The 18,992-nt window shown below is 34.5% G+C and overlaps 1 protein-coding gene across 6 annotated transcripts in view; it reads left to right on the forward strand.

Annotated features, from left to right (window-relative positions):
• LOC309622637 (ankyrin repeat and KH domain-containing protein 1) overlaps positions 1-18,992 on the forward strand; it is a gene marked incomplete at its 3' end in the record, with an annotated part of 115,657 nt that overhangs the window by 20,032 nt on the left and 76,633 nt on the right. For all 6 annotated transcript variants that reach the window (XM_082378610.1, XM_082378611.1, XM_082378612.1 and 3 more), the window contains exons 2-7: positions 3,624-3,777; positions 7,816-7,972; positions 8,694-8,841; positions 9,572-9,719; positions 11,107-11,340; positions 13,851-13,945. In XM_082378610.1, the coding sequence (XP_082234736.1) occupies positions 3,624-3,777; positions 7,816-7,972; positions 8,694-8,841; positions 9,572-9,719; positions 11,107-11,340; positions 13,851-13,945 (936 nt within the window). The remainder of the gene's footprint in view (positions 1-3,623; positions 3,778-7,815; positions 7,973-8,693; positions 8,842-9,571; positions 9,720-11,106; positions 11,341-13,850; positions 13,946-18,992) is intronic.

Consider the following 18,992-nt stretch of genomic DNA (forward strand, 5'->3'; position numbering starts at 1 on the left):
GTGTATAGTTATGTATAACTTATTCTGGGAACTTAAGATTTTCCCTACAAGTGTTACAGATATTTCAAATTTGATCTTGTGGGTCAGAACTTAAATATAAAATGCCTAAAACTACATTTGAAAATTCAAGTGATTCTCACAAAGAAAAAAAATTGTAACTATGTGAGGTGATAGATGTTAACTAAACTTATTGTGGTAATAATTTCATAATATATACTGTTAGCAGTCACTCCCATTCTTCCTTTCCTGACTCTTCAGGAGACCATTAATCTTCTTTCTGTCTCTGTGGATTTGCCTGTGCTGGACATTTCATATTAATGGAATCGTACAATATGTGACTTTTTATGTGTTCTTGCATGCTAAGCATGATATTTTCAACGTTTGTCAGTGTTACAGCGTGTGTCAGTACTTGGCTGAATAATATTCCATTGTATGGATATACCACATTTTGTTTATCCATTTACTAATTAACAGACATACGGGTTTTTTCCCACTTTTTGTCTACTATGCATAATGCAGCCATGAACTTCTATGTACAAGTTTTTGTATGAACATGTATGTTTTCAGTCTTCTTAGGTATATACATAGAAGCGGAATTACTGGGTCATATGGTAATTCTGTGTTTAATTTTTGAAGAACTGCCAAACAGTGTCCCACAGTGGCTTCATCATTTATACTTCCACTAGCAATGTACAAAGGACCTTACGTTTTTTAAGAGTGGATCATTTGTCACTTTCTAAGTGCATCTTCAAGCCCATTTTTTATTTCATTCCCTTACTCTCCACCCACATTTCTGACCACCTATTGAAATTCTTTGCATCCTTCAAAGCCTAGCTCAAATGCTACTTCTTGTACAAAGTCTTCTTGGATTACTGGGGCTGGAAGTGATTTCTCTTTAATGCATATAGTTTTACCATTTATTTCTCTTGGAGGCCTTTTGTGATAGTTGTTGGTGTCTTTGACATTTCTCCTACCACATTTTTGTACTGTCTTGGTATTGTACTTTGTATAAAACAGGACTTCAAAAAAAAAAACAAAAAACAGGACTTCAATAAATATTGGAGAATGAATGGGAGAGAATTGGAAATCCTTAACTTGGATTTTTAAAAAGTTACATAATACATGTAATCTGTATTTGTCTCTGTAATATGTGTAATACTACATCAGACCAGTGCTTCTTATAAAATAGACATATTAACATCTAAATACCATATTTAATAAATTTCAGAATTTGGAATGGTGGTTTTTATTTGTCCTTACAACTGGCAGGTATATGTATCGGCAAATATGTAATAATTTCTTGCACTTGCAACAAACTCTTTGTTGTACAAGCAGTTACCTTTCAAAGCATTTGAAAACTGGTAGTCTACATTTGTCTGCTGGCATTGATCTAGAATGACATCTTTGTCTGTAATTATATATTAAAGCATCTGTATTACAACATAGTACATGGCTCAATGTTACTGGGTCTGAAGTTAAAGATTTATTTTATAAAAATAAAAGTACATCACTAGATAATAAAATATTGTTATATCCACATCATTTTAATTTTACTGTCTTTATTAGGATATCTTTATTTGGTCTCCATTGTGAAAATTGATGACCAACTAGTCAAGTATTCCAAATAATGTAGTCCAAATACTATGGTCCTTTGTTTATGAATTTGTTAGGTAGTATCTGTTGCCTAGTGTTTAAGAGTTATATGGCCTGTGTTTGAAACCTGGCTTTGCCATTTATTAGCTGGCAGAAGTACTTAACCTTTCTGATCCTGTTTTTCTATCTGTCTACAAGTATGTTAACCTCCCTGGTTAGACACTTTTTTTTTTAATATAAATTTATTTATTTTATTTTTGGCTGCGTTGGGTCTTCGTTGCTGCACACGGGCTTTTCTCTGGTTGCAGCGAGCAGGAGCTATTCTTCGTCGTGGTGTGCAGGCTTCTCATTGTGGTGGCTTCTCTTGTGGCGCACGGGCTCAGTAGTTGTGGCTTGTGGGTTCTAGAGTGCAGGCTCTGTAGTTGTGGTGCATGGGCTTAGTTGTTCCGCGGCATGTGGGATCTTCCCGGACCAGGGTTCGAACCCATGTCTCCTGCATTGACAGGCGGATTCTTAACCACTGCAGCACCAGGGAAGCCCCAGACATATTTATATACTACAGACATATATAGGTATATAAATATGTACTCATGATTATATATACATGAGTACTCATGTTCATGTTTGCATACATATACATACATACTTTTAGCAAAATAAAGATCATACTGTTTTAAATCTTGTGGTTTTCACTTAATTTTATGACTGTTTTCTTATGCCATTAAATATGCTTCAAACACATTGTTCTTAATCACTGCATAGTGGTCCATTCTGTGAATGTACAAAACGTACTTACCAAATCCCCTATTGTAGTTTTTTTCACTTCATTTCTGGAATTTTAATTAATGCTGCAATGAACATTCTTGCACATTTTTGTCTGGCATTCAGATAATTTTTTAAGGATAGATTTTTTTTTTAATGGAATTACTGGGTCAAAGGGCATGTGCTTTTTAAAAATAAATTTATTTATTTATTTATTTATGGCTGCATTGGGTCTTCGTTGCAGCACATGGGCTTTCTCTAGTTGCAGTGAGGGGGGGCTACTCTTCGTTGCAGTGTGCGGGCTTCTCGTTGCAGTGGCTTCTCTTGTTGCGGAGCACAGGCTCTAGGCGTGTGGGCTTCAGTAGTTGTGGCACTCAGACTCAGTAGTTGTGGCTCTCGGGGTCTAGAGCTCAGGCTTAGCAGTTGTGGTGCACGGACTTAGTTGCTCTGCGGCATGTGGGATCTTCCTGGAGCAGGGCTCGAACCCATGTCCCCTGCATTGGCAGGCGAATCCTTAACCGCTGCACCACCAGGGATGTACGGCATGTGCTTTTTAAAGCATTTTGATATACATTTCCAAATTGCTTCCCAGAAAGGTTGTGCATATTTTATTTGGTAAGAAAATTTAGAATTAACTTGATTTGAAATTAGAGGGTTGCATGTTTATTTTCGTAAGTTGATTTTGCTTATAGTATTCATTTCAACAAATATGTATTGAATAACTACTATGTACAAGGTATTCATAGGCTCAGACGATAGAGCAGTGAACAAATGGCTATGATTCCTAACCTAATAGAGTTTTCCTGTCTAGAGCACTTAGGATATTTGACAGTGGATTAAATCTTCTTTAGTTTGTCAGAATTGAATATATTAATTGGAAGAGAGGAGAAACGATACTTTAATGACCTATTTATGCTATCTAGCCTTTTTGCTATCTACTCCTGCATACATCTTCCTAGGGGCTATGTTGATGTACTTGTTTCATTTTAAAAATGCTGCTTTTCAGGCTCTGTGGTAGGCACAGAAGATTCATTGCTCTCCAGGAAACTTGAATCTGGTGTGTCTGGGTTATATCTGTAGTCGTGTCTGAAGATAAGCAGATAGTCCGGAGGCTCCCTCAAAGTCCCTCCCCATAACCCCCTGTTTCTACAATAATTTATTTGGTTACATTTGAATTCCAAATCAGAAGTCATATTACCTTAAATTGCTGTTATTCTAACAATATTAAGATCAGCTTCATGGATATTGCATCTTTAATTCCTAAACAGGTTGAATCATTTATTTTGGACCAAGAAGATCTGGATAACCCGGTGCTGAAAACAACATCAGAGATATTCTTATCAAGTACTGCAGAAGGAGCAGACTTACGCACTGTGGATCCAGAGACACAGGCACGACTAGAAGCATTGCTGGAAGCAGCAGGTACTTCATATTTTGTTTTCTCTTTTTCATCTTTTTAAAAGACTCCAGGGAATACCCTGGTAGTTCAGTGGTTGGGACTCTGCGCTTTCACTGCCAAGGGCATGGGTTCGATCCCTGGTAGGGGAACTAAGATCCTGCAATCCGCATGGCATGGTTGGAAAAAAAGAAAGACAAAAAAAAAAAACCCCAAGACTCCATCTCTATACAAAGTTATAAAAGATTATCCCCAAATTATATATATTATATAAAATTTGAAATCTGTAGAATTTGTTTTTTTTTAAATTTCCTGAAGAAAATGTTCACATTTTATGTTTAAAAAATTCTTGGTTGAAAGTTCTCAGTGAGTGATTTCTAAGCTCAACACTAACTTTTTTTTTTTAATTGAAGCATAGTTGATTTACAATGTTGTGTTAGTTTCAGGTGTACAGCAAAGTGATTCAGTTTTACACATACATATATTCTTTTCCATTATGGTTTACTACAAGGTATTGAATATAGTTCCCTGCTATACAATAACATTAACCATTTTTTAAAAATTTATTTATTTAATTTATTTTTAGCTGTGTTGGGTCTTCCTTGCTGTGCGTGGGATTTCTCTAGTTGCGGCGAGTGGGGGCTACTCTTTGTTGAGGCGCGCAGACTTCTCATTGCGGTGGCTTCTCTTCTTGCGGAGCATGGGCTCTAGGCACGCAGGCTTCAGTAGTTGTGGCACGCGGGTTCAGTAGTTGCAGCTCGCGGGCTCTAGAGCGCAGGCTCAGTAGTTGTGGCGCATGGGCTTAGTTGCTCCCTGGCACGTGGGATCTTCCCAGACCAGGGATCGAACCCATGTACCCTACATTGGCAGGTGGATTCTCAACGACTGTGCCACCAGTGAAGTCCCAAGACATATATAGTATGTTAGGAATGTGTTTACTTTGATGATTCTTTTTATTCCTTTAACTTTCTCCTCTTATGAAAAAGCATAGGTAAAATTTATAGCAGATTGACTTTTAGTCCATCTAATGTGTCTTTTTGGAACTGACCGAAACTTAAAATTAGATTGAACAAAACAATTTAAGTATCTAGCAGAAGATGGTTTTAGAGCAGACGGTTTAATTTAAACCTTTTTTAAAAAAAGGTTCCATTGCAGGAGGCAGAGGTTCGATCCCTGGTTGGGGAACTAAGATCCTGAGGGCAGTGCAGTGTGGCCAAAAAAAAAAAAAAAAATCACATTAGTAATTGCTTTGGTGTCCCTCCCTTCTTTGGATTTATTGTGAGTCTCCTACTTGTGATTTAGGGGTAGTCTATATAAGATTCCTGAAATAGGAGTGCCATGGCCACCCCATATATATATATATATTTTTTTTTTTTTTTTTTTTTTTTCCTGTGCTTTAGAACCAGCTTAGAGCAGAGAGAAATGTGGAGAAAAGGCATTTTTCTTCTCCATGTCTTCTCTGGACTAAGTTACTTTCCTTCCCTAAACCAAGCTTTGTTTATTGGTGATAGTACATCTCCTCTCTAGTTTAGGCTGACATTTCACTCATACTGTGAGTACTACTCCAAGACCCCTAATTAAGGATTTTAAACCTATTTCTCTTTTTTCTGGCCACCTCATGAGTCTCACTCAGGGATGGCTCTTTTCTGGTACATTGAGCATTTTTCTTTAGGTTCATGGTTAAGTATAAGTACTTATATATTTATACCTTATACAAGATACCTTAGAATTGCTTGCTTTTCTTACCTATACTGTGAGAGAGAAAATAAACCTTGAAAATCATGTCTTCCAGGAGGTGTCAGAAATTACTGAGTTTTAAAATTTTCTGTGTTTTGACAATTTAAACTCCAGGCATTGTTGGATATGATATTTATCTAAAGAAATTGTCAGATGTTTGTTAAAATGATGTACTCCTTTGAAGCCCTGTGCAAGTCAGTTGGCTTAATGAATACTTCTTTTTGTGCATTAGTATTTTCATTTGCTTTTTGGACATTGTGTTGAGCCTGTAACATTTAAGACTTATGCATTGTTTTCAATTATGAGAATGTGTTAGACGTTACTAGGCTTCTTAAGAAGATAGAATTCTTAATGCTATTTTAACCAAAAAAATTGAAGTTGAAAATATTTTTTTCTTTAAGATTCTTTGAGATTTTTAAAGAAAATTAAGAATTAAAGAAAATTAAGAAAATTAAGAAGAATTTTTAAAAAGTCTTTTCTAAATTATAAATAATATATAAAATAGCTAAAACAATATGAAATGTATTAGGTAGATTGTAAAGCCTGCCCATTGTAAAGGTTTACATATACTTCCAGACTTTCCCTTGTAGTTATATAAATACATGTATATGTTTGAATATACATGATTTTTTAAAAAATGAAATTAGATCATATTATAGAAATTATAATTTTCTTTTTTTCACTTAATTTATTGTGGCCATCCTTCCATAACAGGATATGTTGCTCTTTCTCCTTCTTTAAAGGGTAAGATAATATTCTGTTGCTTGGATGCACCACAGTTTATTTTACCAATGGCTTATTGAAGGATTTTTACGTTATTTCCAATTTTTTTGATATCACAAATAATGCTGTAGTTCATATCCATGTATATCTATAACTTTACTTGCTTGTGCAAGCATCTTCATAGGACAGATTCCTAGAAAGTGATATTGCTGGGTCAGAGGACATTTTTGCATTCAAAATTTTGATAACTTTTATCAAAGTGGTCCCTCAAGTTTATGCCAGTATACATTCCTATCAACAGCTTTCCTCAGTCTTCTTTTGGTCAATTTCATAGTTTGTGTTCATTCAATATTATCAATGAGTTGTGCGGTAGCTCTTTATAAATGATATAAATTTCGTTGGGTGTTAATTTTTCCAGTTTTTATTTTGCCTTAACTTTATTTATGGTGTCTTTAATTATATAGAAGTTTTTATTGGAATTAAAAATGTTTAATATCACATTTACTAATTTTTTACTTTATAGCTTTTGTGATTTGGTCTCATGCTTAGAAAAACCTCCTCTATATCAGCAATAGAAAAAGACTACATAGTATAATAGTACTTTTCAGATTTCACTTAAGTCTACCTGGTATTTATTTTTGTAAATGGTGTGAATTTGAGATCTTACCTAATTTTCAAATAACCAGTTTCTGAACAATATTTATGAAATAAGCCCTCCTATCTCCACTGACTTGAAATGTCACCTTTATCATATATTGAATTCACAAATGATCTAAGTTCTTTTTTTGTTTGCCTCTATTATATATCCTTGATAGAATTATCTTTTTTCTTTGCAAGAATCATACTATCATACTGTTGTAATTGGATAGCATCACAATATATTTTTTATCTTATTGGGCAAGTTCCCCTTCCTTTTTTTTGTTCTATAAAATTTTATTGACTGTTTCTCATTTTCAGCGGTAACAGGTGGTGATATTATCAACAAAATTTTGTTGCAGTAGTCACTGATTCCTCACTGAATCTAGAGAAAAAGATTTATTGGCAACTTAGACTTACCATATTGTGAGCTCTGTAAGGACAGGAACTATGTCTTATTCCTTTCTGTCCCCCTAATGTCTGGCACATCATAAGCACATAGTAAATACTAAATATGAGAATTAATTTATTTTAATTTACACTCTTGCCCCAGAAAATGGTTCTAGGTGGCTGTTCAATCAAAGGAAGAAACTGTTGGATTGTTTGTTGTAATATTACAGAATAGCCCCTTCATTACTACTGAAAATAGATAGGATCCTATACTAGAGATCTTATGCTGTGATTGTACTTTGATAGAAATCTCATTCATTCATTACAGTAAGCATCATGTTAAGTTACGTTTGGAGTTAGGTAGAGGACAAATTAGTATTATGTGCACTGTAAAGATGAAAAGAGTAAAACATAGGTGTTATGCAATGGCCTTTTGACATTAGTGACAAAATTGAAATTATCAGCCTTGCATAATGGAGATTATGCCATTTTGCCCTAGGGAATAGTGTTTAGAAATGTAATTACAGTTTACACATTTATGCTTTTTCTTTCCCCGAACTGATTGATGCACACTGAAGGAATTGGCAAATTGTCAACTGCTGATGGTAAAGCCTTTGCAGATCCTGAGGTACTCCGAAGACTGACATCTTCAGTAAGTTGTGCTCTGGATGAAGCTGCTGCTGCACTGACACGGATGAGGGCGGAAAACAGCCACAATGCAGGACAAGTAGACACGTATGTGTTTAATGACTTCTGCTGGGTATTCAATTCAATATCTGGTTTTCATTTCTAAGGAAGTTACTTATTCTGAAGGTTATAGTAGGAAACTCTAAACTGACTGCCTGAGTAATAATAAATGAAATGGGTTGTTGATGCAATAATCTAGGTCCTTGTTACTCAGATATGGTCCATGGACTAACAGCGTCAGCATCATAGAAATTCAGAATTTCAGGCCCCATCTTGGATCTACTGAATCAGAATCTACCTTTGAACAAGAAACATGGGCTATTTGTATGCACATTAAAGTTTGAGATTCACTGATTTTGTTAGTCATTCTGCAGTAAAAATTTTACTTAGATTTTTACCTTCTATTTCATCTAGTCACCTCACTGTTATCAAATAAAATTTTAAGACATAGGATTATATCCCAAATGTCTTTGGGAATCATTACATTAGTTTAAAAAATTGTGCATCTAATGCTGTATAAAGTTCATTTAAAATTTAATATGACAGTATGTTAGGACATTTTGAAAGATAAAAATGACAGCTGTTTTCATATTTATTTATTGCCTTTCTGGCTTGGTTCACATACATGAAAAATTAGTATTGCAAACAAATACTCAAATAATTTTCTTCTTACCATATCAGCATTTTTCTATATATGACTAACTGTATATATTTAATGTAATTCGTTATCATAGGACCTTGAGTCTTTCTTTGTTGGTTTTGTTTTCAGTCGCAGTCTGGCGGAAGCTTGTTCAGATGGGGATGTGAATGCTGTTCGTAAATTGCTAGATGAAGGCAGAAGTGTAAATGAACATACAGAAGAAGGAGAAAGCCTGCTGTGTTTGGCTTGTTCAGCCGGGTATTACGAATTAGCACAAGTAAGCAGAAATAATCTTTAGTGATCAAAATTGTGGAAGGGTTTTGATGTTTTGTTTATTTTTATCATTAATAAAAGAAATTATCATTAGAGGCCAAGGTCTTTCCTTTTTGGCAGTAGGTAAAATAGAAACTGATACATAATTAATTTTTGTTGTCTGTACATGCAACTTGGCATGGTCTGTTTTTTTCTGCCGCTTGCTTACTCAAAAATAGTCCTAATGAATAAGAAAAACAGAGAAATAATAATAATAATATTTTAAACTTGCCTTTAGAAATAATATACAAGTATAATGAAAGATATTGACTTATTTTCATTTCATCTAGATTATCCCAACTCTTTTAGTTTGATTTTTTTTTCCTGTTAGAGCAATTTTGGGAAATAACCATGTGTTTACCAGTTAGTTTCTGTCTTGTGAGTATAGTTTTGCTGTTCTCTTGCTAGATAATCCTGAGCATAACACTAATTCTTTGACAGGAGCAGTTAAATTGTATAATTGGATGGTTAATGTGATTACCTACTTTAAGATTACTAGGTAATGGTATTGTAAAATATAACATCTAATCGGGTGTTTTGAGCAGTGAACATTGGCATATTTTCCCAAAAGGTGATTATTTTTTATTTTTCCTTGCCTCCACTCTAAATATCTTCCCAGATTCAGTATATTCTCTAGAAGTAATATTAATAGTAAGAATTGACAGTTTCTCTCTGTGTGCATATGTGTTTTAAAGGTATTGCTTGCTATGCATGCTAATGTTGAAGACAGAGGGAATAAAGGAGATATAACCCCCCTAATGGCAGCATCCAGTGGAGGTTATTTAGATATTGTGAAATTATTACTTCTTCATGATGCAGATGTCAACTCCCAGTCTGCAACAGGTATGTGGAAAATGATGTGTTAATTTGAGGAAAACAAATTGATATAAATAACTATAACCTGAGAGATAAAAATTTGATTCCTAGGGAAAACTGGTTGTAAACATACAGAAAAATCATAGCCCTTGTTTAGAATCTCTGAGTAAAATATAGATTAATTTGATATCTTTAAAAGTCTTTGAAACACTCTTACATTCTATTTGGTCAAGATTGACAGTTTTTTTGCTGGGGACAATTTCTTTTTTGCCACAATGATATATAATGTACAAAGAGGCAAATTTATGAACTGTATCTTTCACAATTTTTTATCTCATTTAAATACAACTCCCTTATATAGATTAACCTGAGAGTCAAAACCCTATAGAGTTTTTTCTGTCAAGTGTACAGAGTGCATTTACTAATGAGATATTCTGTGGCAGCATGAAAGCTACTCTAGTAAGGTTCTTTATAAGCCTCGGTCATTTGTCTTGAGTTATAGGTGTACATTTAATAATGAGATTCCTTGGATTTAGTGAGGCAGGCACATGGTTTAAAATACAGTTTCAATAATTAAAGCATATCAGTCTTCCATACCATTAAGTATATATTAAATGTAGCCTAATTTATTTTTTAAATGACCATGACTTCTTAGAAAGGATTGTAGGTTACTTTGCTGACCACTTTTTCTTAGTCATAGTAATATTAATATCCTCCATGTCTGAGACTGTTAAACAGTTGAATTCTGAACAAATTGGGTTTGAAATGATAGTTTTCTTGCTGAACCTTTAAAACAGTCTTCTTCAATCTCATACTGTTGGGATGGTTAAACCATCTCCCTACTCCCTTTAATAAATAAAAGTCCTCAAAACAAAATCAGGAAAGGAATAAGTGGCAAGTCAGGGAATAATGACCTTTTAAATAAATTTTTCTTTTGAAGGAATTATGCTGAGGGGGATTTATATCTGTCTCCCTGGGTCTCATAAATGTAGACTAAACGAATAAATGTGTAAAGATAAAGGAGAGGTAAAAGAAAAGTAAGAAATGAATATACATAGAAAGAAAATGTTAAGTGTTTTCTAAGTTGTACGGTGTTGAAAGAAAAAGCAGTAACTTTGAGTGGTACATTAAAATATTTTATATTAAAATATGTTGAAAGTGATTTTTCAAGATGGCACTTAATCTTATTGTACAAGCTAAGGAAATATGGAGAGAGATGAATTGGTTTGTTTATAATAAGTCTTTTAATTAGCGAAAAAATTACGATGATGCTTCTAACCAATACAACAAAAAAATGAGATAATAGTTCTAGTGGTTTATGTTAGGTAATTGAAGAGATAGAACTAGAGCAGTAGTATAATCGTAATTATATCAGTTTTATCATAATTTTTAATTTCTTTTTGTTCTTTTTTAGGAAACACTGCACTAACTTATGCCTGTGCTGGAGGATTTGTTGACATTGTGAAAGTGCTACTTAATGAAGGCGCAAATATAGAAGATCATAATGAAAATGGACATACCCCCTTAATGGAAGCAGCCAGTGCAGGTCATGTGGAAGTTGCAAGAGTTCTTCTAGATCATGGAGCAGGCATCAACACTCATTCTAACGAATTCAAAGAAAGTGCTCTTACACTTGCATGCTACAAAGGTACTCTATAAATATATATATGTTTATAGGGTTTTTTTCATAGCAACTTTGAATATTTAAATATTTGAATATTGAGTATTTGAGTTAATTTTATATTTCTTATACTTTTCCTGTGCTATAAAATTATCTAGCTTCTAAGAGATTATACAGAAAGTCCATTTTAGCGTGTATTTCCTAAAGTATAGTTTCATAGTATATGTTTTTTTATTATTTTAATTCAAATTTATTCAACTAGCTATAAGGTCAACCAAAACTCTTAGCACAGACTTAGAGGGTTTCCATTCTTTAATAACTTTTGTTTTATATGATTTTTTTCCTACCTTTATTTTAAAAATAATACACACTCAAATAATAATAATCACACTTGATATAGAAAACCTGAAAAACACAGAATAGTGTAAAGAAGTTTTACAATGACATGTAATGCTACCATCTAAAGATTTAAAAAGCATGTAAACAATATTTTAGTATATTTACTTCTAGTTTGTTTTTTAAGTACATTTATAAACAAATATATATACACTTGACTCTTACAACATGGTATTGAACTGCACAGGTTCACTTATACACAGACTTTTTTCAGTAAGTGTGTACTATAGTACTAAACAATCCAAAGTTGGTTGAATCCTCGGATGTGCAACTGTGGATACGGAGGGCCAACGGTGAAGTTATGTATGGATTTTTGACTGCACCCTAACCCCCCACATTGTTCAAGGGTCAACTGTATATATACATTTTTAAAACTAAACAAGCATACTCTAACACTATTTTATAGTCTGCTTATTTTACTTAGCAATACATCATGAACATATCCCCATCTCAATAAGTATTTTTGTAATACAACTTTTGATAGACACATGGTATTTCACTATTTCAAAAGGAGTAGATTTGGCTGCATATGTCACAAAACCTAAATTAATAATGATTTGAACAAAAGAGAAGCTTATTCTTGTTTATAGAAAACAATTCTGGGAATTCCCTGGCCATCCAGTTGTTAGGACTCTGCGCTTTCACTGCCGAGGGCCCGGGTTCGATCCCTGGTTGGGGAGCTAGGATCCTGCAAGCAGTGTGGCGTGGTCTAAAAAAATAAAAAATAAAAAAGATTAAAAAAATAAATAAAACAATTCCAAGCATAGGCTATCTAGAGCTAATAAGGCAGTTCCATTGTTATCAAGATCTCAGCATTCTGTTTTTCTGCTCCACCATCTTAGTATGTGGTTTCTATTCTCAAGGTTACCTACTACCTATAATCAAAGATGGTAGCTAGGGCTCCAGCAATCCATATTCTAGGAAGGATGAAGAGGGTAAGGGCAAAATGAGGAATGCCTTCCAACTTAGTAAGCTACCTTTAAGGAGTCTTCCTAGAAGTTCTGCTTTATAAGTCCCTTTTACATCTCATTGGCTCCCAGCAAGGGAGGCTGGAAAATGTAGTCTTTTAGTCAGGAATGTTGCCACTGAGATGAAATCGGGAGTTCTGTTATTAAGGAAAAATAAGAGAATGTATATTGGGTAGGAAACTAGCAATCTCTGCCAAATACATCAAATGGATGCACCATAATTGCCTATTGTTGGACACTCGAATTGTTCCCAGTTTTTCACTATTATTAAAAACACTGTGATAACATCCTTGTGCAGACATCTTTGCCTAATCTCTGGTTATTTCCTTAGGATAAATTCCTGGAAGTGGAATTGCTGGGTCAAAGGGTATGGACATTTTTAAGGCTTTTGATACATATTGCCAAATTGCCTTCTAGAAAGGTTGAACCAATTTACACTCCCACCAGCAGTGTTTGAGAGTGCCCTTTACCCCACCCTACACCCTCACCAACACTGGGTATTATCATTCTTTTTAATATTTGCCATTTTGATAGTAAAAAATGGTGTCTTATTTTAATTTGCAGTTTTTTAGTAGGAAGGTTTAATATTTTTTCATCAGTTTAATATTCATTTTCACTTCTTTTTTTGAATTACCATTTCATGTCCTTCATCCATTTTTCTACTGGAGTGTTTGTCTTTTTCTTGTCAACTGTTGTAAGGCTTTTTATATACTAAATGTATCAAGAGGGTTGAAATTATTTTGAATGGAGTTTTCTCTGCCTGCTCATTGCCACAGTGAGTTTATGGTTATTATTTTAAAGCTCTTTTTCTGAAAAATATGATCCAAACATACTTTACCTGGCATTCTATTTGATTTCAGTGTTTTGATTTATATTTTATACAGAGTAAATCAAAGAATACGTATTATTACTTTATTGCTTTACTTGAATTAACGTGCTTTGGACTAATTCAATCTTTAAAACCTAGATAAGACCTTGACGAGAGCCTGCTTATTATTTTGGATTGGCTTTGTAAAATTGTCATTGATTTCTTTATTGAACGCAAAATAAGTTCTCTTGTAAATTTTTGTATAGACACCTGAAAGAAAAAGATTCCCTATTTTAATACTTATATATTAAATCGATAGTTCTTGAGAAATACAGTTTTAAAATTTGTGTTCTTTTTTTTCAAAGGCCATTTGGATATGGTTCGCTTTCTGCTTGATGCTGGTGCAGATCAAGAGCACAAAACAGATGAGATGCACACTGCCTTAATGGAGGCTTGCATGGTAATTTTAAGTTGCACTCACATGAGATTTTATGGGAAAAAAGGGTCATATGTGTTTCAACCTTTGAAAATTATTTTTATTCTTTTGGAAAAATCATTATTATGAGATGGTAAAGATCTTGAGTATTTTGTACATTATCAGAGAGGGAAGGGGAAGTGTATGATGTTTTGTTTATCTTTTGATGGTAAATCTGTTAATGTAGGAAATCATACAAAAGGCAGGCTTGGCTATGTCATTTTCAACACAGTGATGTACTTTTATTTTCTTCCCAGTTTTTTCATTATGGTAAAACACACATATCATAAAATTTACCATGTTAACTATTTTTGAGAGATATTAAGTATATTCATAATGTTGTGCAACCATCACTACCATCCATTTTCGGAACTCTTTTCATCTTTATAAAACTGAAACTCTGTATCCATTAAACAGCAACTTTCCATTCCCCACTTCTTCCTATTCCTGATGATCACCATTCCACTTTCTATCTTTATCATTTTGACTACATTAAGTGCCTCATATAAGTGGAATCATACAATATTTGTCTTTTTGTGACTGACTCATTTCAGTTAGCATGATGTCCTCAGGTTCATCCGTGTTGTAGCATATGTCAGAATTTCCTTTGTTTTTTAAGGCTACATAATATTTTATTGTATGTACCACATTTTGCTTATCCATTTATCCACTGATGGACACTTGCATCGCCTCCATGCTTTAGCTATTGTGAATAATGCTGCTGTGAACATGGGTGTACAAATATCTGTTTGAGTCCTGTTTTCAGTTCTTTTGGATATATACCCAGAAGCGAGATGGCTTGAGCATATGGTAATTCTATTTTTAATGTTTTGAGGAACCACCACCATACTGTTTTCCACTGCAGTTGTACCATTTTATGTTCCCACCAGTAGTGTACAAGGGTTCCATTTTCTCCACATCCTCACCAACACTTGTTATTTTCTGGGTGTTTTTTCTTTTTTTTTTTTTTTTTTTTTTTAATTTTTCTTTTTTTGGCTGTGATGGGTCTTTGTTGCTGTGTGCGGGCTTTCTCTAGTTCAGCTGAGCGGGGGCTACTCTTCATTGTGGTGCACAGGCTTCTCATTGCGGTGGCTTCTCTTGTTGCAGAGCACAGGCTCTAGGCGCATGGGCTTCAGTAGTTGTGGCACACGGACTCAGTAGTTGTGGCTTGCGGGCTCTAGAGCGCAGGCTCTGTAGTTGTGGTGCATGGGCTTAGTTGCTCCGTGGCATGTGGGATCTTCCCAGACCAGGGCTCAAACCCGTGTCCCCTGCATTGGCAGGCGGATTCTTATCCACTGTGCCACCAGGGAAGTCTCCTTTTTTTTTTTTTTCTGATAGTAATCATCCTGATGTTTATAGTTTTGATTTTCATTTTCCTCACTGTAGTTTTGATTTGCATTTCCCTAATGATTAGTGATACTGAGCATCTTTTCATGTGCTTATTGGCCATTTGTATATCTTCTGCAGAAATGTCTATTCAAATCATTTACCCATTTTTTAATTAGCCTGTTTTTTGTTGATGAGTTTTAGGAGTTCTTTATATATTCTGGATATTAATCCCTTATCAGATATATGATAAATATTTTCTCCCATTCTGTGGGTTGCCCTTTTACTCTGTTGATAGTGTGCCCGTTTATGCACAAAGTTGTTTGTTGTTTTTGTTTTTCTTATTCAAAAGTTTTTAATTTAAGTTCAATTTATCTATTTTTGTTGTTGTTGTTGCCTGTGCCTTTGATGTCATATCCAAGAAATCATTGCCAAATCCAGTATCATGAAGCATTAGTCCTGTGTTTTCTTCTAAGAGTTTTATAGTTTTAGCTCTTATATTTAGGTCTTTGGTCCATTTTGAGTTAATTTTTGTATATGATGTTAGGTAAGGGTTAAATTTCATTCTTTTGCATTTGGATATCCAGTTTTGCCAACATCAGTGTTGGAAAGACTGACTTTTCCCATTTAAATCATCTTGACACTTGCCAAAAATCATCTCACCAATTATTTGACCCAGGTTTATTTCTGGGCTCTATTCTGTTCCATTGGTCTGTATGTTTGTCTTTAAGCCAGAACGACAAAGTTGTGATTATTGTAGCTTTGTATAAGTTTTGACATCAGGAAGTGTGAGTCCTCCAGCTTTATTTTTCTTTTTCAAGATTGTTTTGGCTATTCAGGGTTCCTTTAAATTGCATATGAATTTTAAGATGGTCCTTTCTATTTCAGCAAAAAACTCCATTGGGCTTTTTATAGAGATTACATTGAATCTGTAGATTGCTTTGGGTAGTACTGACATGTTTTTTTTTGGCAGGGGGTGCTGTGTTGGGTCTCGTTGCTGTGCAGAGGCTTTCTCTAGTTGCGGTGAGCGGGGGCTACCCTTCATTGTGGTGCGTGGGCTTCTCATTGCAGTGGCTTCTCTTGTTGCAGAGCACGGGCTCTAGGCACACGGGCTTCAGTACCTGTGGGACACGGGCTCAGTAGTTTTTTTTAAATGGAACTTTTACAATTTTAAAAAATTAATTAATTAATTTGGCTGAGTCGGGTCTTAGTTGCAGCAAGCGGGCTCTTTGCTGTGGTGTGCGGTCTTCTGTCTAGTTGTGCGGGCTCAGTAGTCGTGGTGCATGGGCTTAGTTGCCCTGCAGCATGTGGGATCTTAGGTCCCTGACCAGAGATCAAACCTGCATCCTCTGCATTGGAAGGTGGATTCTTAACCACTGGACCACCAGGGAAGTCCTGATCATGTGGGTTTTTTCCCTTATTCTGTTAATGTGGTATATTACATCAGTTTTCATATGTTGATCCATCCTTGAACGCCAGGAGTAAATCCCACTTGGTCATGGTGTATAATCCTTTTAACGTGAGTTTAAGTCTTACCTCCTCTTTAATTTTGGGGGGAAAAATTTGAGAAGGATTGGTGCTAATTCTTCCTTAAGTGTTTAGTAGAATTTACCAGTGAAGCTATCAGGTCCAGGGGTTTTCTTTGTTGGGAGACTTTTTATTATTGATTCACTCTCCTTATTAGATATATGTCTATTTACATTTTTTACTTGTTTGTGATGTAGCCTTGGTAGGTTTTGTGTTTCTAGGAATTTGTCCATTTCTTCAAGGTTATTCAATTTGTCAGTATATAGTTGTTCATAGTACTCTTTTATAATCCTTTCTAGTTCTATACTATCGGTAGTAATATCCCCTCTTTCATTTCTGATTTTAGTAATTTGAGTCTCTTTTTCTTAGTTATTCTAGCTTTGTTGATTTTGTTGATCTTTTTAAAGAACGAGTTTTTGGTTTCATTGATTTTTCTCTCTTGTTTCTTATTCTTTATTTTGTTTATCTCTGCACTAATCTTTATTATTTCCTTCCTTCTGCTAGTTTTGGTTTAGTTTGTTCTTTTTTTTCTTTCTTTAATTGGTTTCTGGTTTGTATGATTTCTTAACCTGATTCTAGATTTAACACAATTATGATTAGGTATGTTTTTGGAAAAGGACAGTAACATGTAACCCTAAAGTAATGTATTTGGCTTTAGAGTTATTACTGATAAAACTCTAGTTTTGGAGATAACAGACATCTTTCTAAAGTTTTTGTAGCTTCATATTAAAACCTTATAAAGCAAATTGACTAATATAATCTATGGATAACGTAGAATGCATTTATTTGCTTCTTTCCAAGATAACCTAGAATTAGATTTATCATGCAAGCACTTATTACCTTTAATGCTGTTAACATAAAACTTTAGGTTAGAACCTTAAGTCAGTCTCTTTATTTCATAACTGAAAGAACTGAGAAACAAAGAAATTGGGTAATCTTGTCCCAAATCATGCAGTTAGATAGTTAGATAGCAGATGTTGGAGTCCTGGGCACACCACAATCAATTGTGTAGGTTGTGCAGCAGTACGTGGTAGCCCTTTCTAAGTCTAGGTCTTCTTTCCTCAGCTGAGTGTTTTTGCCACTAACATTACCCTGACTCTTATTTAAACCAAATTTTAAAAATAAGAATATTCGTTAGAAAAATAATAGAAAAAATTTTGACACTAAACATGAAATATTTTACATATGCCAATAATTTTTTACTAACAGTTGCAAAATCTATTTAATGTAAATTTTCTGTTGAGAGCACAAATTTTCAAAATAAACATGTTTCAAAGGATATTACTTAGCAAATATATTCTTTTGTTGATAAAACAGTGCTGGATTCCAAAAACATATCCAACGTATTTGGTCATAGATCAGTTCAGGAACCATTTTTCTTCTACATCTGTAAGCACTTAGATATCATAGATATATGTATATCTACGAAGCATACATCAAATTCAAAGAAATCAGAGCAATCTGAGTTTTTAAGACAGGTTTAATGACAAGAAAATTACCTGGAAGTACAAATGTTTTTTGAGATGTGATTAAGTAAAGCACATTTTTGCCTGTGTTCCTTCCAATTGTATATTACTGCATAACAAATCACTCAAAACATAGTGGCTTAATACAACGGCCATTCATTATTTTTTATGATTCTGTGGGTTGATTGGATGGTTATTCTCTTATTCTCTTTCTTTTCTTTTTTTTTTTTAAATTTATTCATTTATTTCTTTTTGGCTATGTTGGGTCTTTGTTGCTGCGTACGGGCTATCTCTAGTTGCAGGGTGAGTCGGGGCTACTCTTCGTTGCGGTGCTAGGGCTTCTCATTGCAGTGGCTTCTCTTGTTGCAGAGCAGAGCTCTAGGCGCGCCGGCCTCAGCAGTTGTGGCTCGCGGGCTTTAGAGCGCAGGCTAGGTAGTTGAGGTGCATAGGCTTAGTTGCTCTGTGGCATGTGGGATCCTCCCGGACCAGGGCTCAAACCCGTGTCCCCTGCAGGGGGATTCCCAACCACCGTGCCACCAGGGAAGTGTCCGCTTTTTTTAAATTAATTTTTATTGGAGTATATGTTATTCTCTTTCAATGTGTTGTTTAGTTTTAAACGTTTGAATGTTTGAAAATTTTCCTGTTGTCAATGATTTCTACTTTGATTACATTCTGATCAGAGAACACACTCTGTATGATTTGAGTTCTTTAAT

This window comes from Balaenoptera borealis, assembly GCF_965194805.1.
Source record: "Balaenoptera borealis genome assembly, chromosome: 2".
In the NCBI taxonomy this organism is placed as follows: domain Eukaryota; kingdom Metazoa; phylum Chordata; class Mammalia; order Artiodactyla; family Balaenopteridae; genus Balaenoptera; species Balaenoptera borealis.